This window comes from Gossypium hirsutum, chromosome A05, assembly GCF_007990345.1.
Source record: "Gossypium hirsutum isolate 1008001.06 chromosome A05, Gossypium_hirsutum_v2.1, whole genome shotgun sequence".
Taxonomy (NCBI): Eukaryota; Viridiplantae; Streptophyta; class Magnoliopsida; order Malvales; family Malvaceae; genus Gossypium; species Gossypium hirsutum.
In genome coordinates, this window is record NC_053428.1 from 8560199 (window position 1) to 8587076 (window position 26878).

The following is a 26878-nucleotide window of genomic DNA, read 5'->3' on the forward strand; positions in this document are numbered from 1 at the left end:
GAACGAGGATAACTCAAGTCTCAATTAGCTCAAAGAAAGAGAGGATACAGACGATATTTAAAAAAAAAATCCCAACAAGCACTTTAATTTCATAAAATGAGTGGGAAAACGAAAAGATATGCCTCCTTTCCTTAGGTGAGGTTGACCCAACACTTACTGCCCCAAGACCACTCCCATACCAGTAGCAGCTCTAGAAGATCGGTCTGAACCCCTGAGGTTGGTTTTTCTTTTTTCTTTTTCCTGCTGGTGTCCTTTGCTTTCATGTTGCGTGTTTTTTTTGGCTTCCTTTTACTTTAACATAATCAAGATGCCTGTGATAGCAGGGGTGAAGAAAATGACTTCAAAATTCAACTCTTTTAAGCGAGCTTTTATGCACAATGGATCTCTCATAGTTTTAAAAAATCAGAACTAATCCAAATACTTTTTAATTATAAATAGAATATTAGTTTTATTTATATAATTAATTTTATATATAATATAAGGCAAACCAAGAGAGACTAGAGTGGAGGGTATTCATAGGTACAGCTAGGAATGGAAAATTTCATTACCGTATGGAATAGTATTTGATCTTTCGAGAGTTTTTTTTTGATGCAGTATTCTGGTTTTTATGAAGAACCATAACCTGCCACTTGGCCAGTATTTTGGGTTTCTCCGAAAAACAGGCTTCGTGGAAGTGACTGTTCCTGATTATCACCTACGGTGGTGGGCTGGGAACTAAGACGTCACAAACTGGGTCTAATAATTTTAGACACTGACAAGATCTAACAAGAATAGATGCGAGACAATGACATGGCACATTTAATAATAAGAACATTATGTAGTGAACACTGAAAAAATTAGTACTTTACGTTTATTACATGTATCACATTTGTATTTGCAAATACGATTACTATTTTTTTAATATTTTTATTTTCACGACTGAAAAAACCCAGAATCTGCGTATTATCAGATTTACCTCTGACCTTGGTAATGGCTAAAATCCTAAAACAAGTTCATTAGGTTCAACTGGAATTGAACTTCACCCAGTAGTTTTCATAAGAGAAAAGCAATGAAATTGTTGATTATATGCTTAATAAAACAAACATCTGATCTCAATTACATCAATTTATTTGCAAACTAGCAAACCTCAGATAAAAAAACATAGAATCATTATCGTTGTCCCAAAAAAAAGCCTCCATAACTGGTTTCCTAGTACAATTCAATAACTAAAAGTACAAGAAACATAGGATCAACTTATATGTTTCAAAAACCATAGAAAACTAGTGTTTCATAATACTTTGATTTCTCGGAAGATGCATAAACAGAGACTATAATAGATTATAAGCTCAGGGAAATGACTACAGATTAGATGCAATTTTTGGAACATAACTGGTAAGTGAAGGGTCCTTCATTCCAGCTAATAACAAAATGGGGTGCCGGAAGATAGTCATCAATCAAGACTTACTCAAGCAGAAGTTATCGTCAGGATATCACGGATTAAAAAAGATCGACTGCCATCTTGAGCTTGTTTTGTCTCCATTTAGGTAGTTTATAGAAGGCCCCCTTTGGCATGCCAATTTTTTCTGCAAACTCTTCCTCAGACAAGTATGCCTACAGGAAAATGCAACCACAAATTTCATATGCATTACAAAGGATAGGCAGATGAAATCAATGGCAGTGAGCCAGTGATTAATAGATATCACGGTAAGGAAAACGAATTGAAATAAATAATTTTTGGTTCTTAGCATCACCAACAGTCGCGCACAAAGTTTTGATTTTTTTCTGTTCTTTTTTTACAACAAAATTTAAAGGATTAGATATTGAACTTAAGAAATTGCAACACCATAGCAAAACATCAAACTTTGGAGTTCTTAAAATATCATTATTTGAAAGTGAAGTACTGTTAATATTCTCATTTTGAACACTAGATGGAGCAAGATTGTAAAGCTCTTAACTTCAGCTCTTACCTCTCTTTTGGTCACATCTATGCCTGAGACTGGTTCAGTTGACGACACTGTCAATCTTTGATAAGGATATATTAATGAATTAGCACTAGTCTCGTTTGCATCGATCTGGTGTGAATTCTCATTCGTTGAAGGGGAGCTTGGCTCTACTACGGGAGAATCTGTAGAAAAAGTAATTTAAATTTTAAAGAAAATTAACATATTACAGGCAGTTTACCAGAAGTAAAATGTCAGTAGAAAACAAAGACATAAATAAAACAAGGCATCCTGATATAATGTGAATTGTAAATTAGTTGCAAATCAATTCATCTGAATGAAGTTTAACCATGCAAGTGTGTCTCAGAATCATCCTGCCTAATGCGGGTTATTCATTATTTAGAGTATAATTCTCTGAATTAACTGTCCAAGTTGTTGATCCAGAAGGGTGGAGGTAAAATCAAGTTTTGTCTGGTCAGTTCAGTAAGAATGCAACTTATTGGGCGTTTAAATCTAGGAAAACAGACAATGAAATTCAACATACATGTCAGATGCATTACTTTTTCTCCTATTCTAATGTAATTGAATCTGCTGGATCCTGTTTAGATTTTGAAGCCCAAGAAATAGCATTACAAAGTATAGGCATATTCTTGAAAGAGAAGAAAGCTTGATTTAAGGCTAAATAATTTCAATAAAAAATCAATTATCTTCCATGCACCTTGATAAGGAGACGATCCCGTAAACAGCTTCCTGGCAACTGGAGTTGGACTGGATATACTATAGTTGTCAGAAAACTTCAAATGTGAACCTGATACTGTTGATGCTGGAGCTGTTGATGCTGGAGAAAAACTTCTTTCCCATCCATTTGAACTGCTAGATCTGCTTCTTAAGCCATCTGGGGTAGCATCCCTGGAGCGCGGTTTTAGTGCATTTCTGGATGGTGCCTGAATGGTATTGCATGAAGCTTTTATAAGTCTTGTCATAGAATTACAGTAAAGGATAAATCAGGGGTAGCTTGATCATAAGTTTCCAGCAAGGAAAAGGTATCTTTTACTTGGTAATAACCCCAGATACTGGTTGGACCACCTTATAGGTAATGGCACCCATGTCTTGGCCTCACAAGACTAAAGCTCTGTGGGGAATGTCAAGAAACACTACATTTTTAAAGGCAGGAGAAAAAATTGGGTATTATGTTGAGCCCATATCATCGGGATCACCAGGAAGGTTATCACGAACAGCATGTTATTTGCTCAAACATCTGCATCTATCCCAGAAATAATGAAGTGCATTGAGGACGAAATCAGAGGGAACCTAGGCTGTTACAACCACATCAGTAAAGCGCAAGCCAATAATGGACTTAGCCACTGTTGAAACATAGATCAGGAGATTTTTAGCTAAACCCTATGTTCTGCTTTTAACGGTTGTACCATTTTGTAGCAGGTTCTATTGTTCTGGGTAAATGAAATCTTAGGTTACTCCAAAAAATGAAGTGTGCTACAAACTTTTGTTCCTCTAGTAAGCAATTGGATAAAAAATACAGCCAACTGTTATTGCTATTGTTGAGAGGATGGAAAAGTCCTAATAACTAGAGACAATTTTTTTGGCCAAACTAGAGACAATACTTAGTCACCCTGTTTATACACACCCAGAAAACTTCAGTGGTAGAACAGGCTGACTGTCTTGACTATTTCATACTGCATAAGAAAAGACAATTTTTTTATGGAGACATCGTCTCTTTCCTTATTGGTGTAACGACCCAAAATTTACAATGATCGGAAAGTGTATTTTTGAGTCTTCGTTTTCGACAAACGGATTCGTAAATATTTATTAAAAATATTTACAAAGTTAGTTGTGTGGTTAATTAAGTTTTGGCTAGGTGAATTAGTTGAAATTAAGAATAATTAGGTATAAGAACTAAATTGCATATAGAGTAAAAGTTGAATTATAGAATAGAAAAAAGTTAAGGGACTAAATAAATGAATAAACCAAATTATAACAATTGTATGATAGTAATAATATACACGTGTAATAAATACATACATTTGTAATATATATACTTACTTATTATTTTAAAATATATTATATTATATTATAATTAAAGAATAAAAGAAATAAATAGAAAAAGAGAGAAACAGAAACGAAATAGAGAAAGAGTAGAAAGAAAAGAAGGAGAATTAAGGATTTTAGGGTTCAAACTCAAATTGGCAAGTCAATTTAGTCCCTTTTCTTGAAATTTTTATGTTTTTAGAGACCTAAAATAAAATACTACTTGATTTATGTTGAAATTCTAGAAATTAGTGAATTTTTAGATGTTATTAATATTGAATAAATTGAAGTGTTAGGGGTTAAATTGATAAAATTTCAAGTTAGAATAGAGAAAAGGGATTGAATTGTAGAATAAATTATAAGTTTTGAACAATAAGGACTAACTTGTGAAATTTTTGAAATTGAGGTTATATGGTAAAATTTGAGAGCTAAAATTTGTTTAAAGTGGGAATAGAATGAAAATATGGAATTAGTTTTAAAGAAAATAAAATTAGTCTTAGTTAGGGATTAAATTGAAATTTAGGCAAAAGTTAAATAGAAATTGAAATATTCAAGGTGAAATTGTGTGTATTGATGATTTTAAATAGTTTTAATTTCGTAGCTAACATTGAGCCGGCGACTTAGGCTAAGAAAGGAAAAGACAAGGTTAACGAGGAGTAACTCGGGAATTACGGTTTGTATTTCTATAATCCAAATTTAATAATTAATTGTTGTAATTAGTATTTCATGTGTACAGTAAATGGATAGAGGTGAGTATTGGTATTATGGTATTGAAATGAATTGAATTGAATTTATGAGTATTTGTGAGCATTTGAATTGAAATGTATATATTGTTTGGAAATTGAAAAGTGATTTAAAACCTTGTTAACTGTATCGAGCTAAGTCGGATATAGTTGGCATGCCATAGAATTGAAAGTATTCAGGGATTACTTCGACTTCGAGTCGATGAGACACAGAGTGTCAAACTATTAAATTCGATGAGGTACTGGGTACCAATTTACTTTGATTTAGCCGATGAGACACTGGGTGTCAATCTATTATTTCAAATTATCCGATGAGGCACTAGGTGCCATACTGGTGTGTTTTGGTTGAATCTGTGTATCCGCCAAAGTCCAAGTCTTATTAATAGGGGTGAATAAATAATTTGGCAATATAAATGATATTGAATGATTTTGATTATGAAATTGAAATAGATATTGAATTAAATTGTTTAAATGGAAAACATGAATCATGGTTTCATGGAAAGATTATTGATATTGATAGATGATTGTGAGAATCAAGTTGAGAAAAGTCATTGAGATAGCTATTGATAAAGATTGAATATATGATAATGATTTATCTATGAATTGATTAATTGAATGATTAAGGATTCTAGATGATTAAAATATTTGTGTTATATCATTTTATTTAAAGTTTTCGGATTATAGAAATAACACTGAGCATGCACAGCTTAGGTTAAAGTCGAAATGCCAAATCAGCATCCAAAGCCGATCCAGAACTCAAAGTGAAGTAAATTTTTTTTTTGTAATGGCATATACCTAGGATGTTTTATATTGGTCATTTTGAGAAAATGTTTGTAAATGATATTATAAAATGATATTTGGTTGGTTATATATATAAATATATATGTTATGTTGAATTAACAATGTGGTATTTTTAAGTGAATGTGTAAATGAATTTGAAATAGGCAAATATTTGGGTTGAAATGGCATGATATTAAATTTACTTAAATGAAGTATAATTGAATTGTTTTGATAGAAATATGTGAAGTATTTATATAGGCACATTGGTTAGGCACTTAGATTGTCTATTTTGATATGATTGAGTGTGTTTGATTGTGTTTTGAAGTGGTTGAATAAATGGTTTTTGAATTGCTTGGTGTTCAAGATTTGCAGGGTCGATAAACTTGGTGTATAAGACTCATTTTGAGTCCACACGGCCTGGCAAACGGGCGTGTGACCAGACCGTGTGAGAAACACGACCTAACACACAGGAAAGTGCCCTGCCCAGGTGAAAATTGCACTGAATTTTCGAACAATAAATTGACCACACGGCCTATCACACGGGCGTGTGACTTGGCCATGCGAGGTAAGTCATGGAGTTACATGGGATAGGACACAACCTGAGGCATGGGCATGTTATGGGGCCACACGGGCGTGTCCCTTAACCACACGGGCATGTGTGCCCTGCACCTAGGAAAAATTTTGGAATTTTACAAAAAATTCTCAGAGAACCCAAATTAATTCCGATTTGTTGTTCATACGTATTTATGGTCTCGAGAACCTATAAAAAGGACAATATGATTAATTTATGAAATGTATACTAATTGAATTGTTTAATATTGTAATCGTTCTGAAAGGTCCGGTAATGCTATATAACCCTATTCTGGCGACGGATAAGGGTTAAGGGGAGTTACAGATGTGACTGAGACCAACAGAAATCCAGAACAAAGATGAGTGGGAGAAACTACACTAAGGCAAACAAGAACACCAGCATAATAAACCGAATACATAAAGTCTCACACAAATACATCTAAATAAAGCTTAGCAACAGTCACTTACAGTTCCACTCGATGTTTTTCCCTTCAAGGTAGCTAGCTTCCGCTCAAATGAATTGCCATGCATCTGCAAGGTAGTAACTGAATTAAAACTTTAAACTTAACGTGTTCTTGCAGAAAAATTGCATAACTAAATCATGAGAACTCCAATTAAATATAAGTCCCAGGTAGCAAAACTAGGGTATTATTTGATAGGAAGCAAAAGTACATAAAAGGAAATAGCTGGGCACTGTATGTATTGCTTTTGATAATTCAAGGATAAGGAAAATTTGTCGCTATGAATGGTAGACCAAGTCATGATAGCCTCTGACCTAAAAGCTTAACCTAATAGGTTGGACTAGGGATCATACAAAGATTATATCTCCTGAAACTTCCTCACTTGCAAGTCTAATAGGCTCTACAAAGGGTACAGGTACCTCACTTCCAGTTGACAAATTGTGAATTAATTTTAAACATAACAAGGTTGCCAAGGTTCAACCGCCGCTGCATTAGCTCAGACGGGTTGCACTATCATGATAGCCTAGATCAACCTAAAAGCTTCAGCCGATGAAGTGGGAAAAATAATATTATGTCTTTTAACAATTTGAATCGGATCTTAACATTTAGATAATTCCAGCAGCTCAGAAATTCCTTTTTCAGCTGAAACATTTTCTACGCCAATATACCTGTCTTTCTAGTCTATAAAGGTAATTTTACCCATTTTACAATATTGTGTGACCAGTGCAACCGTATCATCACCAGTCATCAAAGATTTAGCATCCGATCGAATGAAAATTTGATTAGAAAACAATCATAACAAATTAAATAAAAATATGGTTGAGCAAGACGGTGAAAAAACATCAATATCATCTGAAAGGACCTTAAAGTAGATACTTTTACCAAGGCAGATGACCCACTTACATTTGCCTTCGAGGGATCCCATTCAAAAAAACATGTGAAGAATGGTGGTTCATGCCCTTCTGTAACAACATATATAGGAGCCTCCAAAAAAAGTTCTTCTTCCAGAATGTTTGTTTGAAGGAATTTCTGCCAATCAAGCATACAAATATGAAAGCATAGAATGAAATGGAGTATAAAATATGCACATACTGAAATACATTTATAAATACTTAACATCGTGATATCAGTATGTCACGCTGCCAAATAATCCATGACACAAAATGACAAAAACAACCTTCAAATAATCCATGACACAAAATGACAAAAACAACCTTCACGAAAATAAGCTCTGAAAGAGTATAGACTTGTAAATTTACCAGACCCAAGTTAAGGGCTTCTTGCTTTGATTTAATAGTCGAGTGGCGTCCAATCCAAACATATATTTCTTTATGGCAATCTAGCACTAATACATCTTCAGTTGTTAAATCATCTTGAGTGAAGCTATATATCTCTTTAACCTGAAACCAGACCACCAAAAGTAAATACTCAAGACAATCCAAAGACCTATTTTATAGCTCAGTAGTACTTTTTTATTTTCTAAAGAAAAAAGAAGAAGAATAAATGAATAGAATCCCAACTTTTTGCCTTTGGAATTTAAATTTTTAATGGAGAAAAAATAAGATGCCACAATCAATATTTAGACTCGTGACTAAAATTGAGATGATTTAATACAACAGTAGCAAAGCTTCAAGGAAGTCAAAATTTTGCATAGAGAAGCTTTCAAACCATTATATATTCTTTTAGTAGATGGATGAGATTAATCCAAGATGACATAACCTTTTTATACTTCATTTTAGACACCCAATCTACATGAGCATAGAGATCTTCCTTTGAAGAAAGTCCATGGAACCAGATTTCACATAAATACGATCCTCTTGACATTCTAAAATTCTAATGGGATCAGAAATTTCCTTTATCTAGATAAGTTTCAATACAATTCTTTTAAAATCTACATTTATATTGCATCCAAAGGTGCTTAACTATGAAATATGTGCAAGGCAACAGATCCAACCAAGATGTACCTTGAAATCACCTGAAAGGGAAACCAAACCAAGCAGCAAAAGAACCATAACCAACTGTCAGAAATGTTTGGCAGCAATTTACAGCCAGAAAACTTCTGAACCAAGGAAGAAGCAAATTATCCTTCCAGAGAACAACAAAAAAGAGAGGATAACTTGCTTACCTTCAGTACAGGTAAATTTGAACAAATGTGGATCTTCTATAAATTTCTTCATCTCCTTTTCTCTTGGATACTCCGTCTTTCCACCAAGTGAACTCCAGAAACTATCTGGTTCGCTTCCTTCCCTCACTGATATGGGTTGCCATGCTGGCTGTGAATGGCATCACCAAAATAGAGCATCAATAATAATTAAATGAGTTAGGCCCACAAAGCAACAATGAGGAATTCCCATATAAATCTGTAGCAATGTCTTCATTGACCACCAACAGAAGGTTTAGTGCAAAAATAGAAAAATAAAATATAACATCTAAACTATATCCATTCTGAACAACATAATTGCATACATTAATCAGTTCAATCATTCTATCAAGAAGATCGTGGTCTTTGCTTGAGGTGAGATTCCCAATCCAAGTGAAGATAGATGTTCCACTTTGCAGGATGTAACAGTAGGATGAATTCAGGGAGCTTGAAACCTGAAAAGATTTTAGTTTAATGAGTCATAATGTAAAGGATCATTTTGATGCTGAGGGAGAAAGAAAAAAGCAAAAAGAGTAGCGACTCCGGATAATGCAGAATCCAACAATTTCCACAATATTTTTGTAAGATATCATAAAATAGAAAATCTATTTCTAACATGCTAAACAAATTAAGAAGAGCTGAACAAAGCTAATCATTCTGCTTAAAAGTTCAAAGCTTTCTGAAGAGGAAAACTAACCAATCTTTTAGCTTGACTTAACCTTTGAATATAAAGTTTTGTTCCTTTGGCAATTTAAGCATATAAATTATATCAGCAAACAACAAGGCGAAAATTAAACTGGATATTCAATCTTGAACCAGTATTCCAATAAAAAATGGAATACTAGGCAACTAATTCGTTGACATTTGGCATATGTTGGCAACATAGGTTGCTCCCAACAGGAACCACAATTTGGATAAACTTATAGCTGATTTTCTGTAACTTGGAAGTGTATTTTCTCTAATAAAGAAATCATAATTTTCATACTGCTAACAGGATGGTAAGGAGAGTTGAGGAGGCTCTTATAATTACTAGAACATTTGACAAGGACAATGACAATGGTCTAGGCCCTCAAACAGAAACATGACTTTTAAATGGTTATCAGCAAAAGTTTGATATAATAAAGCAGGCATGCGACTGTCTGGTGTCTGTGGATGTGTCAGAGAGAGAGAGAGAGAAAGAGAACTATTTAGGATAAGTGTTAGATCTTCAACTTACATGATCAACCTGGATAGCTTGCATGTTTTCTGGACCTGTTCCTTGGATGCGAAAAAGAGCAGTCTTTTTCTCATCATAAGTATCATCATCAACACCGGTTTCAGCAATAAATTTTTTGTATCCAGCACTAATACCTCCCTTTATATCATGAAATAAAAAAGGCAAGATCAAGTATTAGAGGGCCTCCTATTTTATAAGTAGATTTACAAAAAATTTAATTTATATTCAAGGGAGCTGAAGGTAAAAGAATCTTGTGAAGAACCAACCTTATAAACAATTAATGTCTGGAAAATAAGGAAAAACTGAAGTGGCTCCTTATTTTGAGCAATCTGGGCCTGAAAATGAAGCATTAGATTTATTTGTTTATTTATTTGTGTAAGATTAACCTAGTGTGAAACATCATTTTTTAAGAGATGCACAAGGCGTTAGCGTTATACACTTATTCATGAATAGTTAATCCTCATCAATTCATGAAAACAAGGAATCATTAAGTAAGTCCTTTAAATCAGGAAATGTAAAAGACCCATTCAACTGGTCACAAAAAGCAAAATTAGAATTCACGATAAAACTTATCTGCATGATATAGCTTGTTATTTTCAACGCCATGAATGATTAAAATCATTAGTTTCTCTCATAAAGCAAAATATTATCAGTTAGAAACAAATTATGTAGGATTACAGAAAATGACTTCAAAATACTTGATTATTTCTTGAATATCCCAAAGTCAACTAGTACCATCGGGTTAGCCAAATTGAGGCAGTAAATACTACAACTGCGCAAAGTGTTGGAGAAGGAAAAAGAAAACTTGCCATTACTGGATCCCCTCTGGCTGAATCAACAATAGCATCCATATGGAAGACAGCATCAGCTCTGTCTTCCTGCAACAAAAAACAGATGAAAAAGGAGACAAATGACATGGTCAGAAAGCCGATTAAGTGCTAGTCTTAAAAATGAACATGTTAAACCAAAATGCAGCATCAGATACTACACTTGCAAAAGAAACAGTATCACATGAAATTAACAGCCAGGTTTTAGTCCAAACAAGAAAATACAACTTAGTAAAGAAGAAAAAGGCATGTTGGTATATATTCAACATGATCACTTCTAATTAGAAATTTTCATTGATATAGTTTCTTTTCTATTCCTTTAATGCCTTTGCCATGAAATTATATTTAGAGCCTTTGCGATTGCACTTCAACAATGATAACATTTACGCTTTATACTTAGCTTCTCAAGGAAAAGTTACTTCCAAGTACACGTTTTATTAGTCAAATAACTGCCCAGTAAGGTGGCAAAAACACTTCAAGCAAGGTACAACCTAGAAGATTTACAACGTAAAGCTCTTCTAATTGTTCATAACGGACTTGTGGTTGATAAAAAATCCCGATCCACTGTTGGCATTGAGGACATTGAAATACACATACAGGATTTCTATTAAAAAGGATAATACTTCTGGCGTGACTATCAATTTATCTGCAGATATTTTGATATATTTTACATGTTACGATTCCAAATGTGAGATGCTGGGTCAGGATGGATCATAATGCCTCTATCTTAAGCATATCCAGGTTTACCAGACAAAAGCTTAAGATTTAAACAAAAACAAAAATCATGTATAAATGAGCAATGCTTACCAGTACACTGCCCTGACCAAGCCATGCATAAAATAAACTCTCATCCCTTTCAGTTCCAGGATATGTATACTGCACAATATAGCAATCCCCACTGTAGAGCTTTGTCTGTTCTGAAGCTGGAAGTAGAGACAGTTCGTGACAATTTACCCTCCAAACCTAACATATTACAGCATTGTGTTAAACAAATGTGAAACAGTAAAGGTTTAAGCCATAAGCCAGGAAAAAAAAAAGACAATATTTAGTGCCATTGATGCTACCTTCAGGGTGCCTCTGCAATTTATATAAGACTGGACGTCTTCTTCAGGAAGCTCCTTCACTTCATAACCCTGGTGCTTGAATATTGCTGAAAAAGAAAACAAGTGAAATGCATAAATGATAAAATTAGCAATGTATAATTGATTCCCTTCTTCCCCCTCCCCCCTCCGCCTTCTCTCTCTCTCTCTCCCTTTTCAACTAATTTGTTGCAATAGGTAAAAACCTGCCACTTTTTCTCGCCCTTCATCATACAGCTTGGTCTCGGCAGTTTGTGGCCAACTATTAAAGTAGGATTTAAAAATCGAAGTTTCTAATCCCTCAGTTAAAAATGTTAAGTGAGTCCCATTTGACCTTTCTTGTTTTCTGAGGAAATCCTGTAAAAGAATAGCCAGCAATCTAGTGAGAAAGAAGGCAATTAAGCTTCTCCTAGCATCAACAAATTCTTCCATCTAAATGTCACAGATTCTCCTTACATTCATCAACTTCTTCATATAATTTATGCCTTATTGGCACTTTTATAAATATGAGAGAAAATATTGTAAAACCATAGACAGTAAATTCAGAAAGATAGAAACCTATGAATGTGAATTCCAGGAGATCAAAGTTTAACAGAAAGATGGAACATAGTATCCGTAGATGTCCATCTTCTTAAAGAGAATGAAAGCAATTATTTACCACTAGATCTTCTCCTCTGGATTTTACCTAGCCTGAGGGAGCCATAAAGTGATACAGGAGCCTGCCTTGTTTATCCAAGGTTACTATGTGTGAATATGTTAAAGGAACAAATGCATGTAACATCATACTTAAGAGATGTAATTTAATTAGAGAGTATCCTTCTACTGTCCAAGCAGAGCACCCTCTTTGATTTTCCATGTTAGCATAGATAGTAAGTTTACCCAAAGGAAAAAGAAAGATCAAAGAGGCTTAATAAGATTATAAATCAAGTAAATTGCTTTTTAGAACAGCATTCTGAGTTCTGACTTGCAGAATGTATCTTAAATAGTGCTTAGATGATTGAGGAACATTGCAGGAACACAGCAGCTTATTGTATTTACTAAATGTTCTTGATAAAGACAACTTGCACCAATCTTTCCATAAGAAGCCAAAGCATCTTGAACAGGTCAAAGGTTAGGGGGAGAAGAGGGAAGCAGTAATTTAATTTTTCTAACTACACAGATGTCTTCATTGATATCCCCCCCCCCAAGTGATTGGTCAATCTAACTTTCTTTCTCTATGTCTGCATGTGTGTGAAGAAAAAGTGGAATGGAAAGGTTGGATAAAGAAGCTGAAAAAAAATTCTTACCTCTGCAGCTGAAATTGATGTCTTTCGTTCCGTTATTAAGGTGTTTCTTCCCATCCAGACAAAAACTTCAGCACCACAATCTAGCATATAGCACTTGTTTTTCTCAAGCATATCTTTTTCCAGTGAATCACTTCCGATTTGAGATAGTTTCCCCTGAAGACTTATCCTGTTGATGAAAGACCTTAAAGTGTCACTCAATATATGTAAGTTATTTCATTTAAAGAAAGAACGAAAAATTTCTTTTAAAACAAAAGAAAGAGAATAAGCATGACTTGATTGGTATCACCCACACACTAATGGGATAAGTTGATTCAATCAATAATAATCCCACTAGTTGAACAGTTGAAAAAGAGCAGGTATTTGTAAAAATTTGGAGGTAATCACTGACAGGTATACCGTATCAATTCAGCTTTACATATGCAAAATAAACTTGTTTCAGAGTACTAATACAAGCTTACAAATATTCAAGAAGCAACATGACAAGGATATATTAGCAAATTCAGAGTCAAACTCACCAAAATAATGTTACAGGACGATCAACTTGTTGCGGACCACCCAAAGCTGAGTCCCGGGGAATCGGTGCATAGCCACCAAATAAACTCCAGAATTCACCAACATCAGAATCACCAACCAATTTTCCATCCTCTGCAACAAGGAACCATTTAATAACTGCAATAACTTTTACTTGCATAAGGGTTAAAAGGAAAATTCCAACCTATAGTTGCCACTTCACATTTTCCAGAGTGCTTATTCTCCTTGATATACTGAACAACCTCCAAAGCTTTAGCCCTTTCTTGGATGCTAGAGTTGCAACCACAAAAGAGGAAAATTTTTGATGCAGTGTCAAGAATGAATACGTCATTGTGATTCAAGGATGATCGAGAAAAAGGAACCTGGTCAGCAAGCATGACAAATGAAGAAATTTAGTTAATATTAAGCAATAAAATCTAGTTATTAAAATAGTGCAGTAACAGAACAGCATAACTTCAAAGATTGAGATAATGAGTTATAAATGCAGCCTAATCATCAAATTGGACTTTGTATGGACTTGTTTGCATGAATTATAAATACAGCCAGTAATCCTGTACATAGTTACAAACTAACAAGTAAGTTAGATGTTCATCTATAATTACCAACACATGCGTGGTATAGAACAGTTAATCCATAAATAAGTGTATTATGTGAGATGAACTGACTTTTTCTTGTAGGATAGATTACAAGACCCACTTGGATCTTTCATCAACTCAATTTTCATCTTTCCACTTTTGGTAACTGTTTTTAAAGCCTGTATCTGGGGTATCTTCTTTTTTTTCATTTTGCTTCTTGTGTCAAGAACTTAAGATGCTAACTCGAATATTAAAGCATATCAAATCATTCCCAAACTTCAAAATAGAACTTACTTCTTTAACATGAGCGACATGATCTCCCTTGCATGTTAACAAGGTGACTTGGTATGTGTCCCCATTCGAAGCCCCTTCCTGTGTTGTAAACACTCCTTCAACAGGAATAATACAAGGTTTAAAATATGATAAGAATTTCTCTGTTTCTTGGCCTTGAACTTCTCTATACTGAACGGCACAAGACCCCAGCGCTGCATCTAATTCCAGCGCTTTGTCTGAAGCCAAGGCTGAGTCTACCTGTCAATACATAAGCCATTCTTAAAACATCCAGTAGTGACATGATACTGAAAATAGTAGATAATTTTTTTTTATATATTTTATATAGAAACTTATCCCTTATGATGAATGCATCAATACTCGATAATTTGGGGTTTCACTTTATTGAATTATATCATTTAAGTGCACTTGACTATGCTTCTGTACAGTAAATGTAATTAACAAAAACTTCCTAAAGAATTCCAACAACCATTTTTCGAAAAATAAAATACTTCAATTGTATTTCTATGATAAAGCTCGAAATGGAGTGATATTTAACCAAACAACTTTCTTCATTTAGAAATTTTTGGAAGGTTCAATCCACTTTCTTGTCAATATATTGGCATCCTTGATATAGAAGAAACTATTAAATTTAACACTCAACAAAAATATTGAACATGATCTTGTCCATGAAAAGAAAGACAATAAGGTAAGGAAAAAAAAATCAATAACCTCGTTTGCATCATTTCCAAGCCAATAATGTATGTCGTGCTGTGTAGGACCACATTTTAGCACACTTGTCTGTCTCGAGAAAAACCAAAAATTAAACATGTAAATCTTGTTTGAATCTAAAAACAATTGTCATCTACTCCATTTCACTAATTTAACCAATAAAAATATATAAAACGCTGAAAACATACGCTTAAAACGACATATGCACTTCCAGAGTAGAATATTCCAATCGGGGATTTTGGAACTGGAACCAACCGGAGTTTCTCAATGCACCAGATTTCTAAACCACTGAATAAATCAAAAACAGAAAATTTAAAACAGAAAACAAAATAAATAAAAGGAAAGGAAAAATATACTGTTAAGAGTTAAGAACACACGGTTTTGCCCCTGCTCCGTAGAATACTGGATCGACGTCTTTACTGTAAAAAGCCATTATCTCTCATCACTTCAGAAAACAGTGAGAAAAAAAATACAAATCTGCAAAACAGGCATTGTATGTTAGATCTGAAAGGTTGATCAAAAAGTTCAAAGCAAGAATTTGAGGTAAAAAGAAAGGCAAACCTGGAGCTGACCAAGCAAAAAGATGAAGAGAAACTTTTAAAAATACTAAAATATCACTAAATAAGATTAAAACAAGAGTATATTCGATTAGCATTTAAAACTGGAGATTTAACGTTACCAATATATTAAAAATGAATAGGAAGAGAGAGAGATTGGGGTTGGCCGGATGCGGAAGCCGAAAGGGAGAGGAGGATGAGAGGCTTGGCTTTATCGTCCAGCTAACCAGGGACCCACCATTCTCAAAAGTGGAAGCTTTTTTTTTTATCTGTTAAACTTGAAAACGAAAGGAAAGAAAAATACATTAAAAAATGGTAGGAGAGGGAAGGTAGTGGCCGGTTGTTGGTTCCCACTCCCGCCTGCTCTGAATTTCAAGATTGTAATCAAAAGTCAAAAAACGACGTCGCGGATGCTTTTTTTTTCCGTTAGGATTTGGGTAAATAAAGGCTTAATATTCAAAAAGCACTTGTAAAATAATTCAATGATCAATTGAGTCCTCAATCAAAAACAACACCCAATTGAATTTTTAATCGAATATAAGAAAACAATTAAGTCTTAAAAAACCAATTTTCATGTAAGCCCTGACGCCCGTTAAGTTCGTCACATTTCACAATGGTATGCCCAGGTTGTGCCATGTAGCAAAATCTACTAATTTCCCTTAAAATGTTTAAAAACATAAATAAAATTGTGAAAACAAATAGAATTTTCAATAATTTTTAAAAATATAATTTCTAAAAGAATATTTTAAAAAATTAGAAATTCCAAAAATTATAAATGTGCAAAAATATATATATTAAAAATTATTAAAATTTTGGTATTAATTGTAAAATACAGTTTGCATAACTTAAAACTTATATAATATGTGTTCAAATATTTTATATAATACATCTAGAAGTGTATTTAAGGAGGAAGTGTTTTTTACCAGAGTCGGGTTGAATGTTTGAATCAACAATTAAGTGCTTGAACCAATGCAATTTCTTTATATTGTACCATTAATTTAGTTGATAATTTTGAAAAAATATTTATAATTTATGAATTCTTTTAACATTCTGGTAGTCTGTCGCCAGCTTGTCCTTTTGGGGTCAAACTGCAATTAATCGTTTTAAAATTTTGTTTTCGAAGGAACGAGAATTTGGCACGTTTTTGTGCCTCCTTAGATATTTTATGCTTATTTAGAGTATTTTCGGTGAAAATACGTTGTTAGTCCTTTCACTTTTAACAAATTTTGATATTTAATCTTTATGCTTAAAAAGTTAAAAACTAAGTACTCTTATTTTTTTCTGGATTAAAAATCTCAATCAATCATTAACATTGATAGTATTTCTCATAAAAAAATTATCAACATTGCACACTCATTAGGTTGTTTTTATATTATGTGACATATGATTAACAAAAAATAAACATACTAAGTTAACAAATTTTGACGAAAATTAACAAGGACAATGAATATTAGACTAAGGTTTTTAAATAAAAAATGCAAGAGACTTAATTTTTATTTTTTTAAGCACAGTGACTAAATCATAAATTTTATTAAAGTATAGAGACTAACAACATTACAACGAATAAGATAAAGTATAATTACTGCTTATAGGTTATAAGAAAAGGATAAAAATGTAATTTAAAATTTTCGAGGGGAGTTTAATTCAATTGGTGTGACTCATAAGTTGTAAAATGATAAAAAAAATTACAAATCAATAAATATTATTTTGAGTGTATTTTTATCTTTTATATTTGCACAAAATCTCAAAAGAGTGCATACATATGATGAAATTTAGACTTAAAACATTGTGACATTTACTCCCTCGATTTTATCATTTCAATTAAAATCGTATTTAATTTATATACCCATTTTTATAATTTTATCACACAATTATTATTCACCCACCTTGTGAAAGTAACATAATCTATTATATGTTTATGTAATCGAAAATAAAATTGTGTAAATAAGTTATTAATGTAATTTAATTACATGAAGTTTTAGTAAGAATGAATTAAACGTGTTTATGAATCAGTTACCCATTTAAAATATAAGAAGATTTGAATAAAAGTAAAAGGTTTAAAATATCGTTCGGATAAAAAAAATCTATTTGAAATATGAGCTAAACTTGAATGTTTCAACATTCAACGTTTGAGCTAAACTAACCTAACTCATTTTATACATTTGTGATATTGTTTATTTTATTTTTATGTATTACAAAATTTATCATATGATATCAATTTTTATATGTAAACATTAAAAAATGTGTTTAATTGTATAAAATTAAAATTTTGTTAAAAGAGAAACCATCTAAGGTATTAAATATTAAATTAAAAACAACGTATATTTAAAAAAGTTTAAACATGCAATAAGTCCCTTCACTCTTTATAAATTTGGAATTTGAAATTTAGTATTTTTACTTTTTATTTTTAAGAATTTAATCCCTTTACTTTTCAGATTTCAAAATTCAAGTCAAATGATTAACATTGTTAAATTTTTTATTAAATTTATTGTTAAATTTTTTATTAAATTTATTCACGTGACATTTTGAGAAAAAAAAATTATTCACTTGGTAATCATGTAACTAAAAAATGATATTGTAATAAACCTAAATTTAACTAAATAATTCTAACAATTTTAATAGTTGAAGTTGAATATTAAATTTTAAAAAGTATAAGAACTAAATACTAAAAATTAAAAGTATAGGGACTAAATTCAAAAAATATGAAGAGTTCAGATACTTATGACATATACTAACCAAAACAATAATATGACTGGGATTAAAATTGGTTCAAAATAATCATTTACAAGCATGAGTAGGCTTGAACAGATCTTTAAACCCATATTTTGGATCAGATTAAACTTGAACAAAAATAAAATGTATTGATATTTGGCATCACACAAAAATTTAATCTAACACAACTCATCAACACCTTTAAAAAAAATTAATAATTTAATTTTATACTATAAGAACGAACTACTACTAGTACTTTACTTTGAAGTTGTATTTTAGAACCAAACTCACTAAATTATATATAATGTGGATTTGAATTGAATTTTTAAAACTTCTAATTAAAATTTTAAAAAACTTTAAATTTCGTCCTTGTCATTGAATCAATGATTTATTGATTACTTTGAAAACATGTATAATTTTTATTTCAGAACAATAAATCATCCTAATGATTTCCTTTATATAGGATATGAGTTATTTGAGAATCAAACTCAAAAGCCTAAATTTAAATATTTTAATATTCCACCAATGTTTCTGTCATGTATATATAATTTTATAAATGAGAAGTTAAAATTTGTAACTAAAAAATAATTAGTAATAAATAATGGCTAGAGTATCATGTTGTTGTGAGGTATGAAAACTTAAATTTAATTTCAATAATTTCATTCTCAACCCCAGTTATGTTAAAAAAAAAAACCATTTTCCCATAAATTGCTACTATATTAATTATTACCCATGTTGAGTAAGACAAGTTTGATTTGTTTTTATTGATTGTTGATGTTTGTGTTGGATATTTATTTATTTGAGATAATAAATAATTAATCTTTAGTTGTTGTTTTTCCATAATGTTTGTCCAATGATTGATTGTTGTAAGTTAGAGGAGATAAATAAGTAAAAAGGTCTTATTTATTGGGAATAAAAGTTGTGAAATTGATGATGTTTGGTGAATAGTTAAATGGCTTTTAATGATTCTAGATATGAAGAATGTGTAAGGCAATGGGGAGAATCGTGAATTGGAACATGAAGTAAGGATTTGGAGGATTCAACCAATATATTTTGATATTACAGTAACACCTGCTCAAATCATAGTCAGGATTTTTAGTTGGAAGAATTTACGGAGCATGCTGATATTGTTCAAATTCTGTGTAATAAAATATTTTTGTTTTTTCATAAAATTATATAAAAAAAACCAAATGTTGAAGGATGAAACCCGAGAAATCCTTAAAAGCTTCACTATAATTTAATTAACAAATACATTTTTTATATAATTTTTTCCACTTATATAATCTAATTTTAGCAAAACCATTTGAGGTAAATAGATATAAAGAATTTAATCATACATTTTTTTAATTATCTATATATTATCAAATAAGTTTTCGAGTTATATAAAATAATGACATTGACACATATCACTTGCTACTTAATTTAAAAATAAAATATAATCTCTTAACCTTGCTTTCGAAATATATAGAAAAAGGAAAAATCCATATGGAAAAAGCGAACTAAGAGTATATTAGTCCAAATTATGGATAACTAATGGGCTAAGAACTTGGGCCGCTCACACTCAAAATAACAATACTCATGGTCTCAACGGTCAAAATTAACTCCATTTAGGGAAAAAAAAGAAGTTGAAACACCCCCCCAAAGTTCTGCTAAATTTTTGGGTTCAAAAAATTAGGGTTTTTGGTTGAAAAAGGGGGGCAATCATGAATCCATTAACGTTAGTCAAGCGATTGCAAAACATTAATGCGAAAGAAGCAGACTTAGGCATATCGGAGGAAGCATCATGGCACGCCAAGTACAAAGATTCCGCTTACATCTTTGTCGGTGGCCTTCCGTATGACCTCACCGAAGGTGATCTCCTCGCTGTTTTTGCCCAGTACGTTTTCTTTCTCAAGCTTCCTTTTCTTTTCCCCACTTTGGGATACTTTATCGGTTTAGGTTTACTTCATCAGCATCTGACTTGAATATTTAATTTTTTTTTTCAGATATGGAGAAATTGTAGACGTTAATCTTGTTAGAGATAAGGGTACTGGGAAATCAAAAGGCTTCGCTTTTCTTGCTTATGAGGACCAGAGAAGTACAATTCTTGCTGTAGGTTAGGATTTACATCCCTTCAACTGTTCAAATCTGAAACACATATAACGATGAAAATTATATAATTATTTATTTTTTCTTTTTCTTGGCATTGAAGATAATCTTAACGGAGCACAGATTTTGGGTCGAATTATAAGGGTTGATCATGCCGAAAAGTATAAGAAGAAAGAAGAAGATGAAGAGGAAGAGGAAGAGGAAGAGCAGAAAAAAAAGGAGGCCCGGGGGGTTTGTTATGCTTTCCAGAGAGGTGAATGTACTCGCGGCGCTGGATGTAAATTTTCCCACAATGAGCAAGTAAGATTTATCTCCATTTAGTATTGCTTTTTTTATACATGTAATTCATTTGGATGCCTATATCACAATAATCATGAACAAGCTTTTTAAGTCACCGTGCCAGGTCCAGATGAATTTAAAGCTTGAATGGCATATTCTAGGTAGTAATTTCACTACCTTTTTGCCTTGGTTTGTTTGTTCAACAATCTATTTATGCAATAGTAAACTGAATGAACTAAATTATGTCATGGTTTCAAATGTACGAGCTTTTTGCTATTTTTTATGAAGTAATCTATGGAACTCAGTTTATGGATTGTAAATCATAATAAATAAATAAAATTGCATGGTGACTTACTACTAGACTTTGCTACCATATGTGGATTATTTTCCATCCAAATGAACTAATGCTATTGTCCAATTGATTGTGTCATGCTTTGTAAATTTTGTAGTCGCTTTTCGAGAAATATACCATTTTTCCTCTGTTATTCTTTGTTCTTGGCTATCTTACTCTCTTGTGCGAGGGTTAGTGTCTTAAATGTCTCATGTACAGAATGTAGTTTTCAATATACTATAACCTCTGTGTGCATGACCTAGTCTTTTATGCTTCTGCTATTTATATCTTTTTCTGTTTTGTACCCAGAGAGCTGCCAATACTGGTTGGGGTCCTCAGGATAATAAAAGTTCAAGATGGGGAAATGACAAATACGAGGGTTCAAAAAAGAGCGACAAAAGTTCCGGCATGCAGGAGCATACAGTTCAAGAAGGTTTTCGATCATCAAGGGGTGATGAGAAGGCCTTAGAGAAAAGAGATGGGAGAGAAGGAAAGAGGTCTAGAAGGTACGATGGTAAAGATGCTGGACCAGCATCTAGAGAAGATTATAGTGGTATTGAAGGAAAGAGATTAACAAGGCATAATGATGATGATCGGTATAAAAGGGAAGAAAAAAGATCTAGAAGGCACAATGATAGCGATCTTGAGCCAAGGTCAGTAGAAGATCGTCATAGGAGAGATGAAAATAGATCAAGAAGGCATGGTGACGATGGAGAAGAGAGGGCTAGGCTCAAAGAAGATAGGAAGGACGAAAGTAGATCAAAAAGGCATGGTAATGATGAGTTTGATCCAAGGCCTAACGGAGACCATGACAGGAGAGGAGAAAAACGAATCTTAAGGAATGAATCAGAATCTCATCCAAGAGAAGAGCGTGATAAGAGAGGTGGGGAGAGACGGACAGGCTATAACAGGGATTCATCCTCCCATCGACATGGGGAGAGAAATAAAAACTTTTAGAAAAGCCAAGCTTTGCTTAATTTGCCTGGATGTACCCTAAGCTTTGTTTCAAATATCTGTATTTAAATAGTTCATGGGCGATAAACAATTGTTGTTATTTTGAGGTAATTTCTTGTTTAACCGATGATTAAATTTGACGAAGTTCAAGAGCGGTTTTTACATTCATATTCCTTTGTTTTAAACGAGAATTTTACCTACCTGTTTCTTGCACTTCAAGGCCTTACAATTCACCAAACAAGAAGCTCCAATTTGAATTACACGGCAAAACTATCAGGCTGGTTCCAAGTTCCAACCTAAGCCAAAAGCGAGGGATAAGAAAGAAGGAAACCTGTTTTTTTTTTTCTAATCTTCTATGTCGGTTTTACTGTTAATGTTTAGGATTTGTGGTTGTTTTTCTAACAATGTTAAAAATAATATCGTTTTTAAGATTCAAACCTGTGTTCTTTTTTTGGAAGTGTAATGTGTCTTATCGTTGCAAAAGGAACAAAAGAAATTTATTCTTTATGGAACTTCAAAAGTAATTTATTATGCGCATTCCTAATTCGATAGTTAAGCTAACTTAAGCAGCCGAATATTGCAAAGAAAACCTACTTAAATGAGATGAAGGAACCAGCCTGACTGATTTGTTTCTCCTAGACATCCAAAAGTGGAATGTGAAGATCGTTGATATTAGACTGAGAGGCGGTGCTTTGGTCCTCTGAAAGGATTTTAGTGAAGGAGTTAGTTAAATTTCAATGTTTTGGTATCTCCCCCTTAAAGAGTAAAGCAGGTTATGGATCATAGGAGTAGAATCATCCTCGGAGAGAGTAAAGCAAAAGCAAAAACTAAGATAGTTGACGCAAAAATAGTTACCATTTGAAGAATGAACAGAATGATCGGATGATCAAGTGATTCAAGTCTCAAGTACAAAGATAAAATATGAACAAGTAGATATGCCCACCTTAAGCTGTAAATTGAGTTCCGGAAACAATAGCATGTAAATTCTAAGCTTAAAATTCTCGGAGATCTATGGCAGACATTACACAGAACTTACAAGAGACTCATAAGTTACATGTTTGAGGAGTAATTTCTATTGGATGGTATATAACATTCACCAATAATCCTTGCAAGAACAATTTCCTCCACTAAAATGGTGGAACCTATACCGATCTCTCAGTATTATCTCTCTATTATAAAGACTCGATACAAGCTTAGCAACTGAGTGGCAGTCCCCACAAACACGAAGATTTTTTATAATTCGGATTGGCTGAGACACTTCCACGTAAAGTAATCCAAAGGCAATTGCTAATTTCTCACTGTGAAGGTTAAGAGCATGCTCTTGCATCTCATCCTCTTCAATAAGTTGCAGAAGGTGGGACTTGTTGGGTACACAACCAGCTGATTTTAATCTCACCACAATCTCATCTAATTTTGAATATATTTCCTTGGAAAGAGGATGGCAGTTATCTCCTGCAAGAAATTCATGAATGACTCCATTGACCTCAATTCTGCTACAACCTTGTTCTTTCTTTAGTCCAGTTACTCTCATGTGCTTCCTTAATCTAGAAACACCATCCCATTTCCCAGTTTTGGCATACACATTAGATAAAAGAACATATGCTCCATTATTTTCAGGATCCAACTCAAGCAAATGCCTACAAGCCAGTTCAGCAAGCTCAACATTTCCATGAATTTGACAAGCTCCAAGCAGAGCTCCCCACACAGAATCACTAGGAGGTATTGGCATTTTCTCAATGATTTCAACAGCTTCTTCCAAAAGGCCTGCACGACCAAGTATATCAACCATGCAAGAATAGTGCTGGACACCAGGCCGAATCCCGTAAACTGGTTCCATCTGATTGAAAAAGGTTTTTCCCTCCTTCACCAACCCCGCATGGCTGCAAGCACACAACACATTAGTAAAGGTCACAGAATTGGGCTTGATCATAGCTTCTTGCATCCTAGAGAACAAATCTATTGCATCTCTCCCTTGTCCATGCATCGCCAAACCTGCAATCATGGCACTCCAGACAAACACATCCCTCCTATCCACAGAATAGAATACATCAAGTGCCTTCTTTATATCTCCGCATTTGGAATACATATCAATGAGCGAGGTTGTAAGATGACAATTGAACTTAATCCCCTGCTCTCTGACATAGGCATGGATACACTCACCTGTTTCCATTGCTCCTAATTGAGCACAAGCTGATAGAGCGCTAACAAGAGTGATCCCATCAGGTTTAGCAATTTGGCTCTGTTGCAATTCATGATATAAGGACAAAGCCTCCTTTGACTTTCCATTCTGTTCATAGCCAGATATAAGGGCATTCCATGCAGCAATATCTTGCCTAGGCATTGTATCAAGAACTAGCTTTGCTGTCTCGTACTCTCCCAATTTAGCATAACCGTCGAGCATAGTTGTCCACGTGACAATATCCTTCTCCTCCATTATATCAAACAATCTTTTTGCATCTTCAAGACTTCCACATTTTGTATACATATCCAGCATTGCGTTACTCAAAGTCAAGTCCACCCTTATCCCTTTCCTTTCAATATACGAACACACCCATCTCCCAAACTCCAAGTCCAGCTTCTTTGCACAAGCTGATAAAACACCAACCATTGTCACATCATTCGGCTTCACACCTTCTTCCTCCATTTCCTGAAACAGCTGAAATGCCATTTCAGCACAACCCCTTTGTGCCAAGCCGGTGATCATTGAATTCCAAGATACAACATCTTTTTCACCAATCATCGTAAATACCCTATAAGCCGAATCCAAATCCCCACAAGACAAATACAAATGTATCAATGAATTGGAAATAAAAACATCCGCCCCTAACGAGGCCTTAATTGCCAACCCATGAAGAGCCTGGCCAACACATAAACTAAAAATCTCAGCGGCAGCCTTGATCACAAAGGGAAAAGTGAATTTATTGGGGTAATAAGGACTCTCATGAACCATCCTTAGAAAGATTAAAATTCCTTGGAGAGGTTCAGGACTCGAAGCATAAACCCGAATGAGGGTATTCCATGTGTGAAGATTCGGTTTGGGAATTTGATCAAACACTTTACGAGCGTACTCCAAGCTCGAAAAAGGCAACAATGCAGAGGCCGCAAAGAGTTTGCTAGCGGAGTATGGGTCAAAGAAAAGTCCTGTTCGGAGCATTTGGGCATGGATTTGCCCGAGTTGGCTTGAATTGGTGCATTGCTTGATATGTAAAAAGACTGGGTGGTCGTGGTCGTTATTGACAGTTAGGGAAGTTGAGTAACGCGGAAGAGACGGAAGAGGGGTGCTTAGAGTTTCCATGTTTTTGTTGGGAGATATTTTGATTTAGTATAGACTTATCTACTTAAAAGGCCTGTGAGAAGGAGGCTTCAAGAATATAGGCCAAAGCCCATTGATATATATATTCGGTAGTTTTTCAGACATGTTGAAAAATAAAATTTAATATTAGGAAAAAAAGGCCAAAATTAAATCAATTCTGAAAGGAAGTTATGTATAACTGTAAAATTTCAATTATTCAGAAAAAGAAATACTATTAAGTTTTCTATACAATTTCTAAACTATTTAAAACAGATAAATTGTGCAAAGTACAGCTGGATAAACTATACTTGGATGGTCATTGTGAGAAAGACAAGCTTGTTTAGTTGGGTCTAAACAGTGCAAATTATATAGCAGTGAGCTTGGAATCAAGAACCATACTCAAAATGCATATCTTATGGACTGACAGTGGGTCTGTACCAAACTCAAAAAAGACTCTTATTGTAACTATATTGAGTGCTTATATTTACTTGCTTTGGGAGGGGTACAGCAAAAGTCAATTCAGGAGATAGCAAAGGAATGAGAGTAGAATCTTGACCTCCATTAAGTAATTCAACGTAGTGGTAAAAGCAAAGATTCGATGTTTCAGTTCTTGCTTCTATAATTCTACTAAATGCCACTAAATATATTTTGCATACAAATTAATAACTTTTCATTGGGCATATTGTGTTAGATCTTTACAATCAATATTGAACCAAAACAGTTTTAGAAAACAGTAACTATTAATTGGGGGATTTAGTATATTAGATTCAATTGAGAACTTAAGATTGTCTCGCCTTTCTTCTCTTTGTTATCAGCTGATGGGGTTAAAGTTATGAAATCATTTATGACGATGGGCTGGCAACGTTAATCACGGTGATTGTGAAGGTGTGAAAGGAGGAATCAAGATCATATAGCAAGAAGAAAAGACAGACAACATGTTAGGTGGTAGAAAACGATTATACAATAATTTCTCGGAAAATGGGAATGCACTAATACGCATTAAAAGGTGTTTTTATTTCGGGAAGCCCTTTTGGTCCACACTGGGTTGCCGGTTGCATATGGGCAGGAGTTGACGCCTTTAGTGCGATTCGACCTTCCCTTCTCTTGCAGTGGAGACCTAGAAAAAGCTGTCCACTGAAATGACAAACCTACGTGTGGACTGGGATTTATCTATTTATTATTTTCTTTTTCTTTTTTGAAACAAATTGTAATTATCTAAAGTGATAAAATCCAATATTATTATTATCAAAATTTTTATTTTTAAGTTTTATTTAACATTTTGAAATATCCGTGCGTTGCTAAATTCGGTTTTTCATTATTTAATATAAAAAGTAAAAATTTTACCCATATTATATAATAAAATCATTTTTAATTATTTATTAACTTTATAAATATTTAATAATTTTAATTTCTCATTAGATACAAATTTAAATTTAAATCTAATATCTAAATAATAATTTTGATTTTCAATATGATCATTCACTACGTCA

The 26878-nt window shown here is 33.3% G+C and overlaps 3 protein-coding genes across 4 annotated transcripts; 1 reads left to right on the forward strand and 2 right to left on the reverse strand.

Moving 5' to 3' along the window:
* Positions 1–1131: 1131 nt before the first annotated feature.
* LOC107959185 (villin-1) lies at positions 1132–16009 on the reverse strand. Of its 2 annotated transcripts, none has more exons than XM_016895175.2 (23): positions 15855–16009; positions 15553–15652; positions 15364–15463; positions 15176–15244; positions 14468–14704; positions 13783–13960; positions 13583–13712; positions 13068–13233; positions 11988–12138; positions 11767–11852; positions 11510–11665; positions 10685–10753; positions 10142–10210; positions 9876–10013; positions 8986–9114; positions 8645–8792; positions 8484–8494; positions 7779–7919; positions 7423–7548; positions 6527–6589; positions 2638–2863; positions 1947–2104; positions 1132–1590 (listed from the first exon to the last, which is right to left on the reverse strand). In XM_016895175.2, exons 2-23 carry the CDS (start codon positions 15606–15608, stop codon positions 1477–1479), a joined length of 2721 nt encoding a protein of 906 aa, XP_016750664.1. In that variant the 5' UTR covers positions 15609–15652; positions 15855–16009; the 3' UTR covers positions 1132–1476. The 2 variants fall into 2 exon arrangements, with proteins under 2 accessions (XP_016750664.1, XP_016750663.1); XM_016895174.2 differs by having other exon boundaries at positions 15737–15908.
* Positions 16010–20001: 3992 nt separating this feature from the next.
* LOC107959184 (zinc finger CCCH domain-containing protein 25) lies at positions 20002–22264 on the forward strand. Its single transcript, XM_016895173.2, has 4 exons — positions 20002–20320; positions 20430–20539; positions 20636–20832; positions 21452–22264. Exons 1-4 carry the CDS (start codon positions 20148–20150, stop codon positions 22097–22099), a joined length of 1128 nt encoding a protein of 375 aa, XP_016750662.1. The 5' UTR covers positions 20002–20147; the 3' UTR covers positions 22100–22264.
* A 668-nt stretch (positions 22265–22932) lies between these two features.
* Positions 22933–25621, reverse strand: LOC107959183 (pentatricopeptide repeat-containing protein At2g29760, chloroplastic-like). The gene has a single exon (XM_016895172.2). It carries the CDS (start codon positions 25389–25391, stop codon positions 23190–23192), a length of 2202 nt encoding a protein of 733 aa, XP_016750661.1. The 5' UTR covers positions 25392–25621; the 3' UTR covers positions 22933–23189.
* Positions 25622–26878: the final 1257 nt, after the last annotated feature.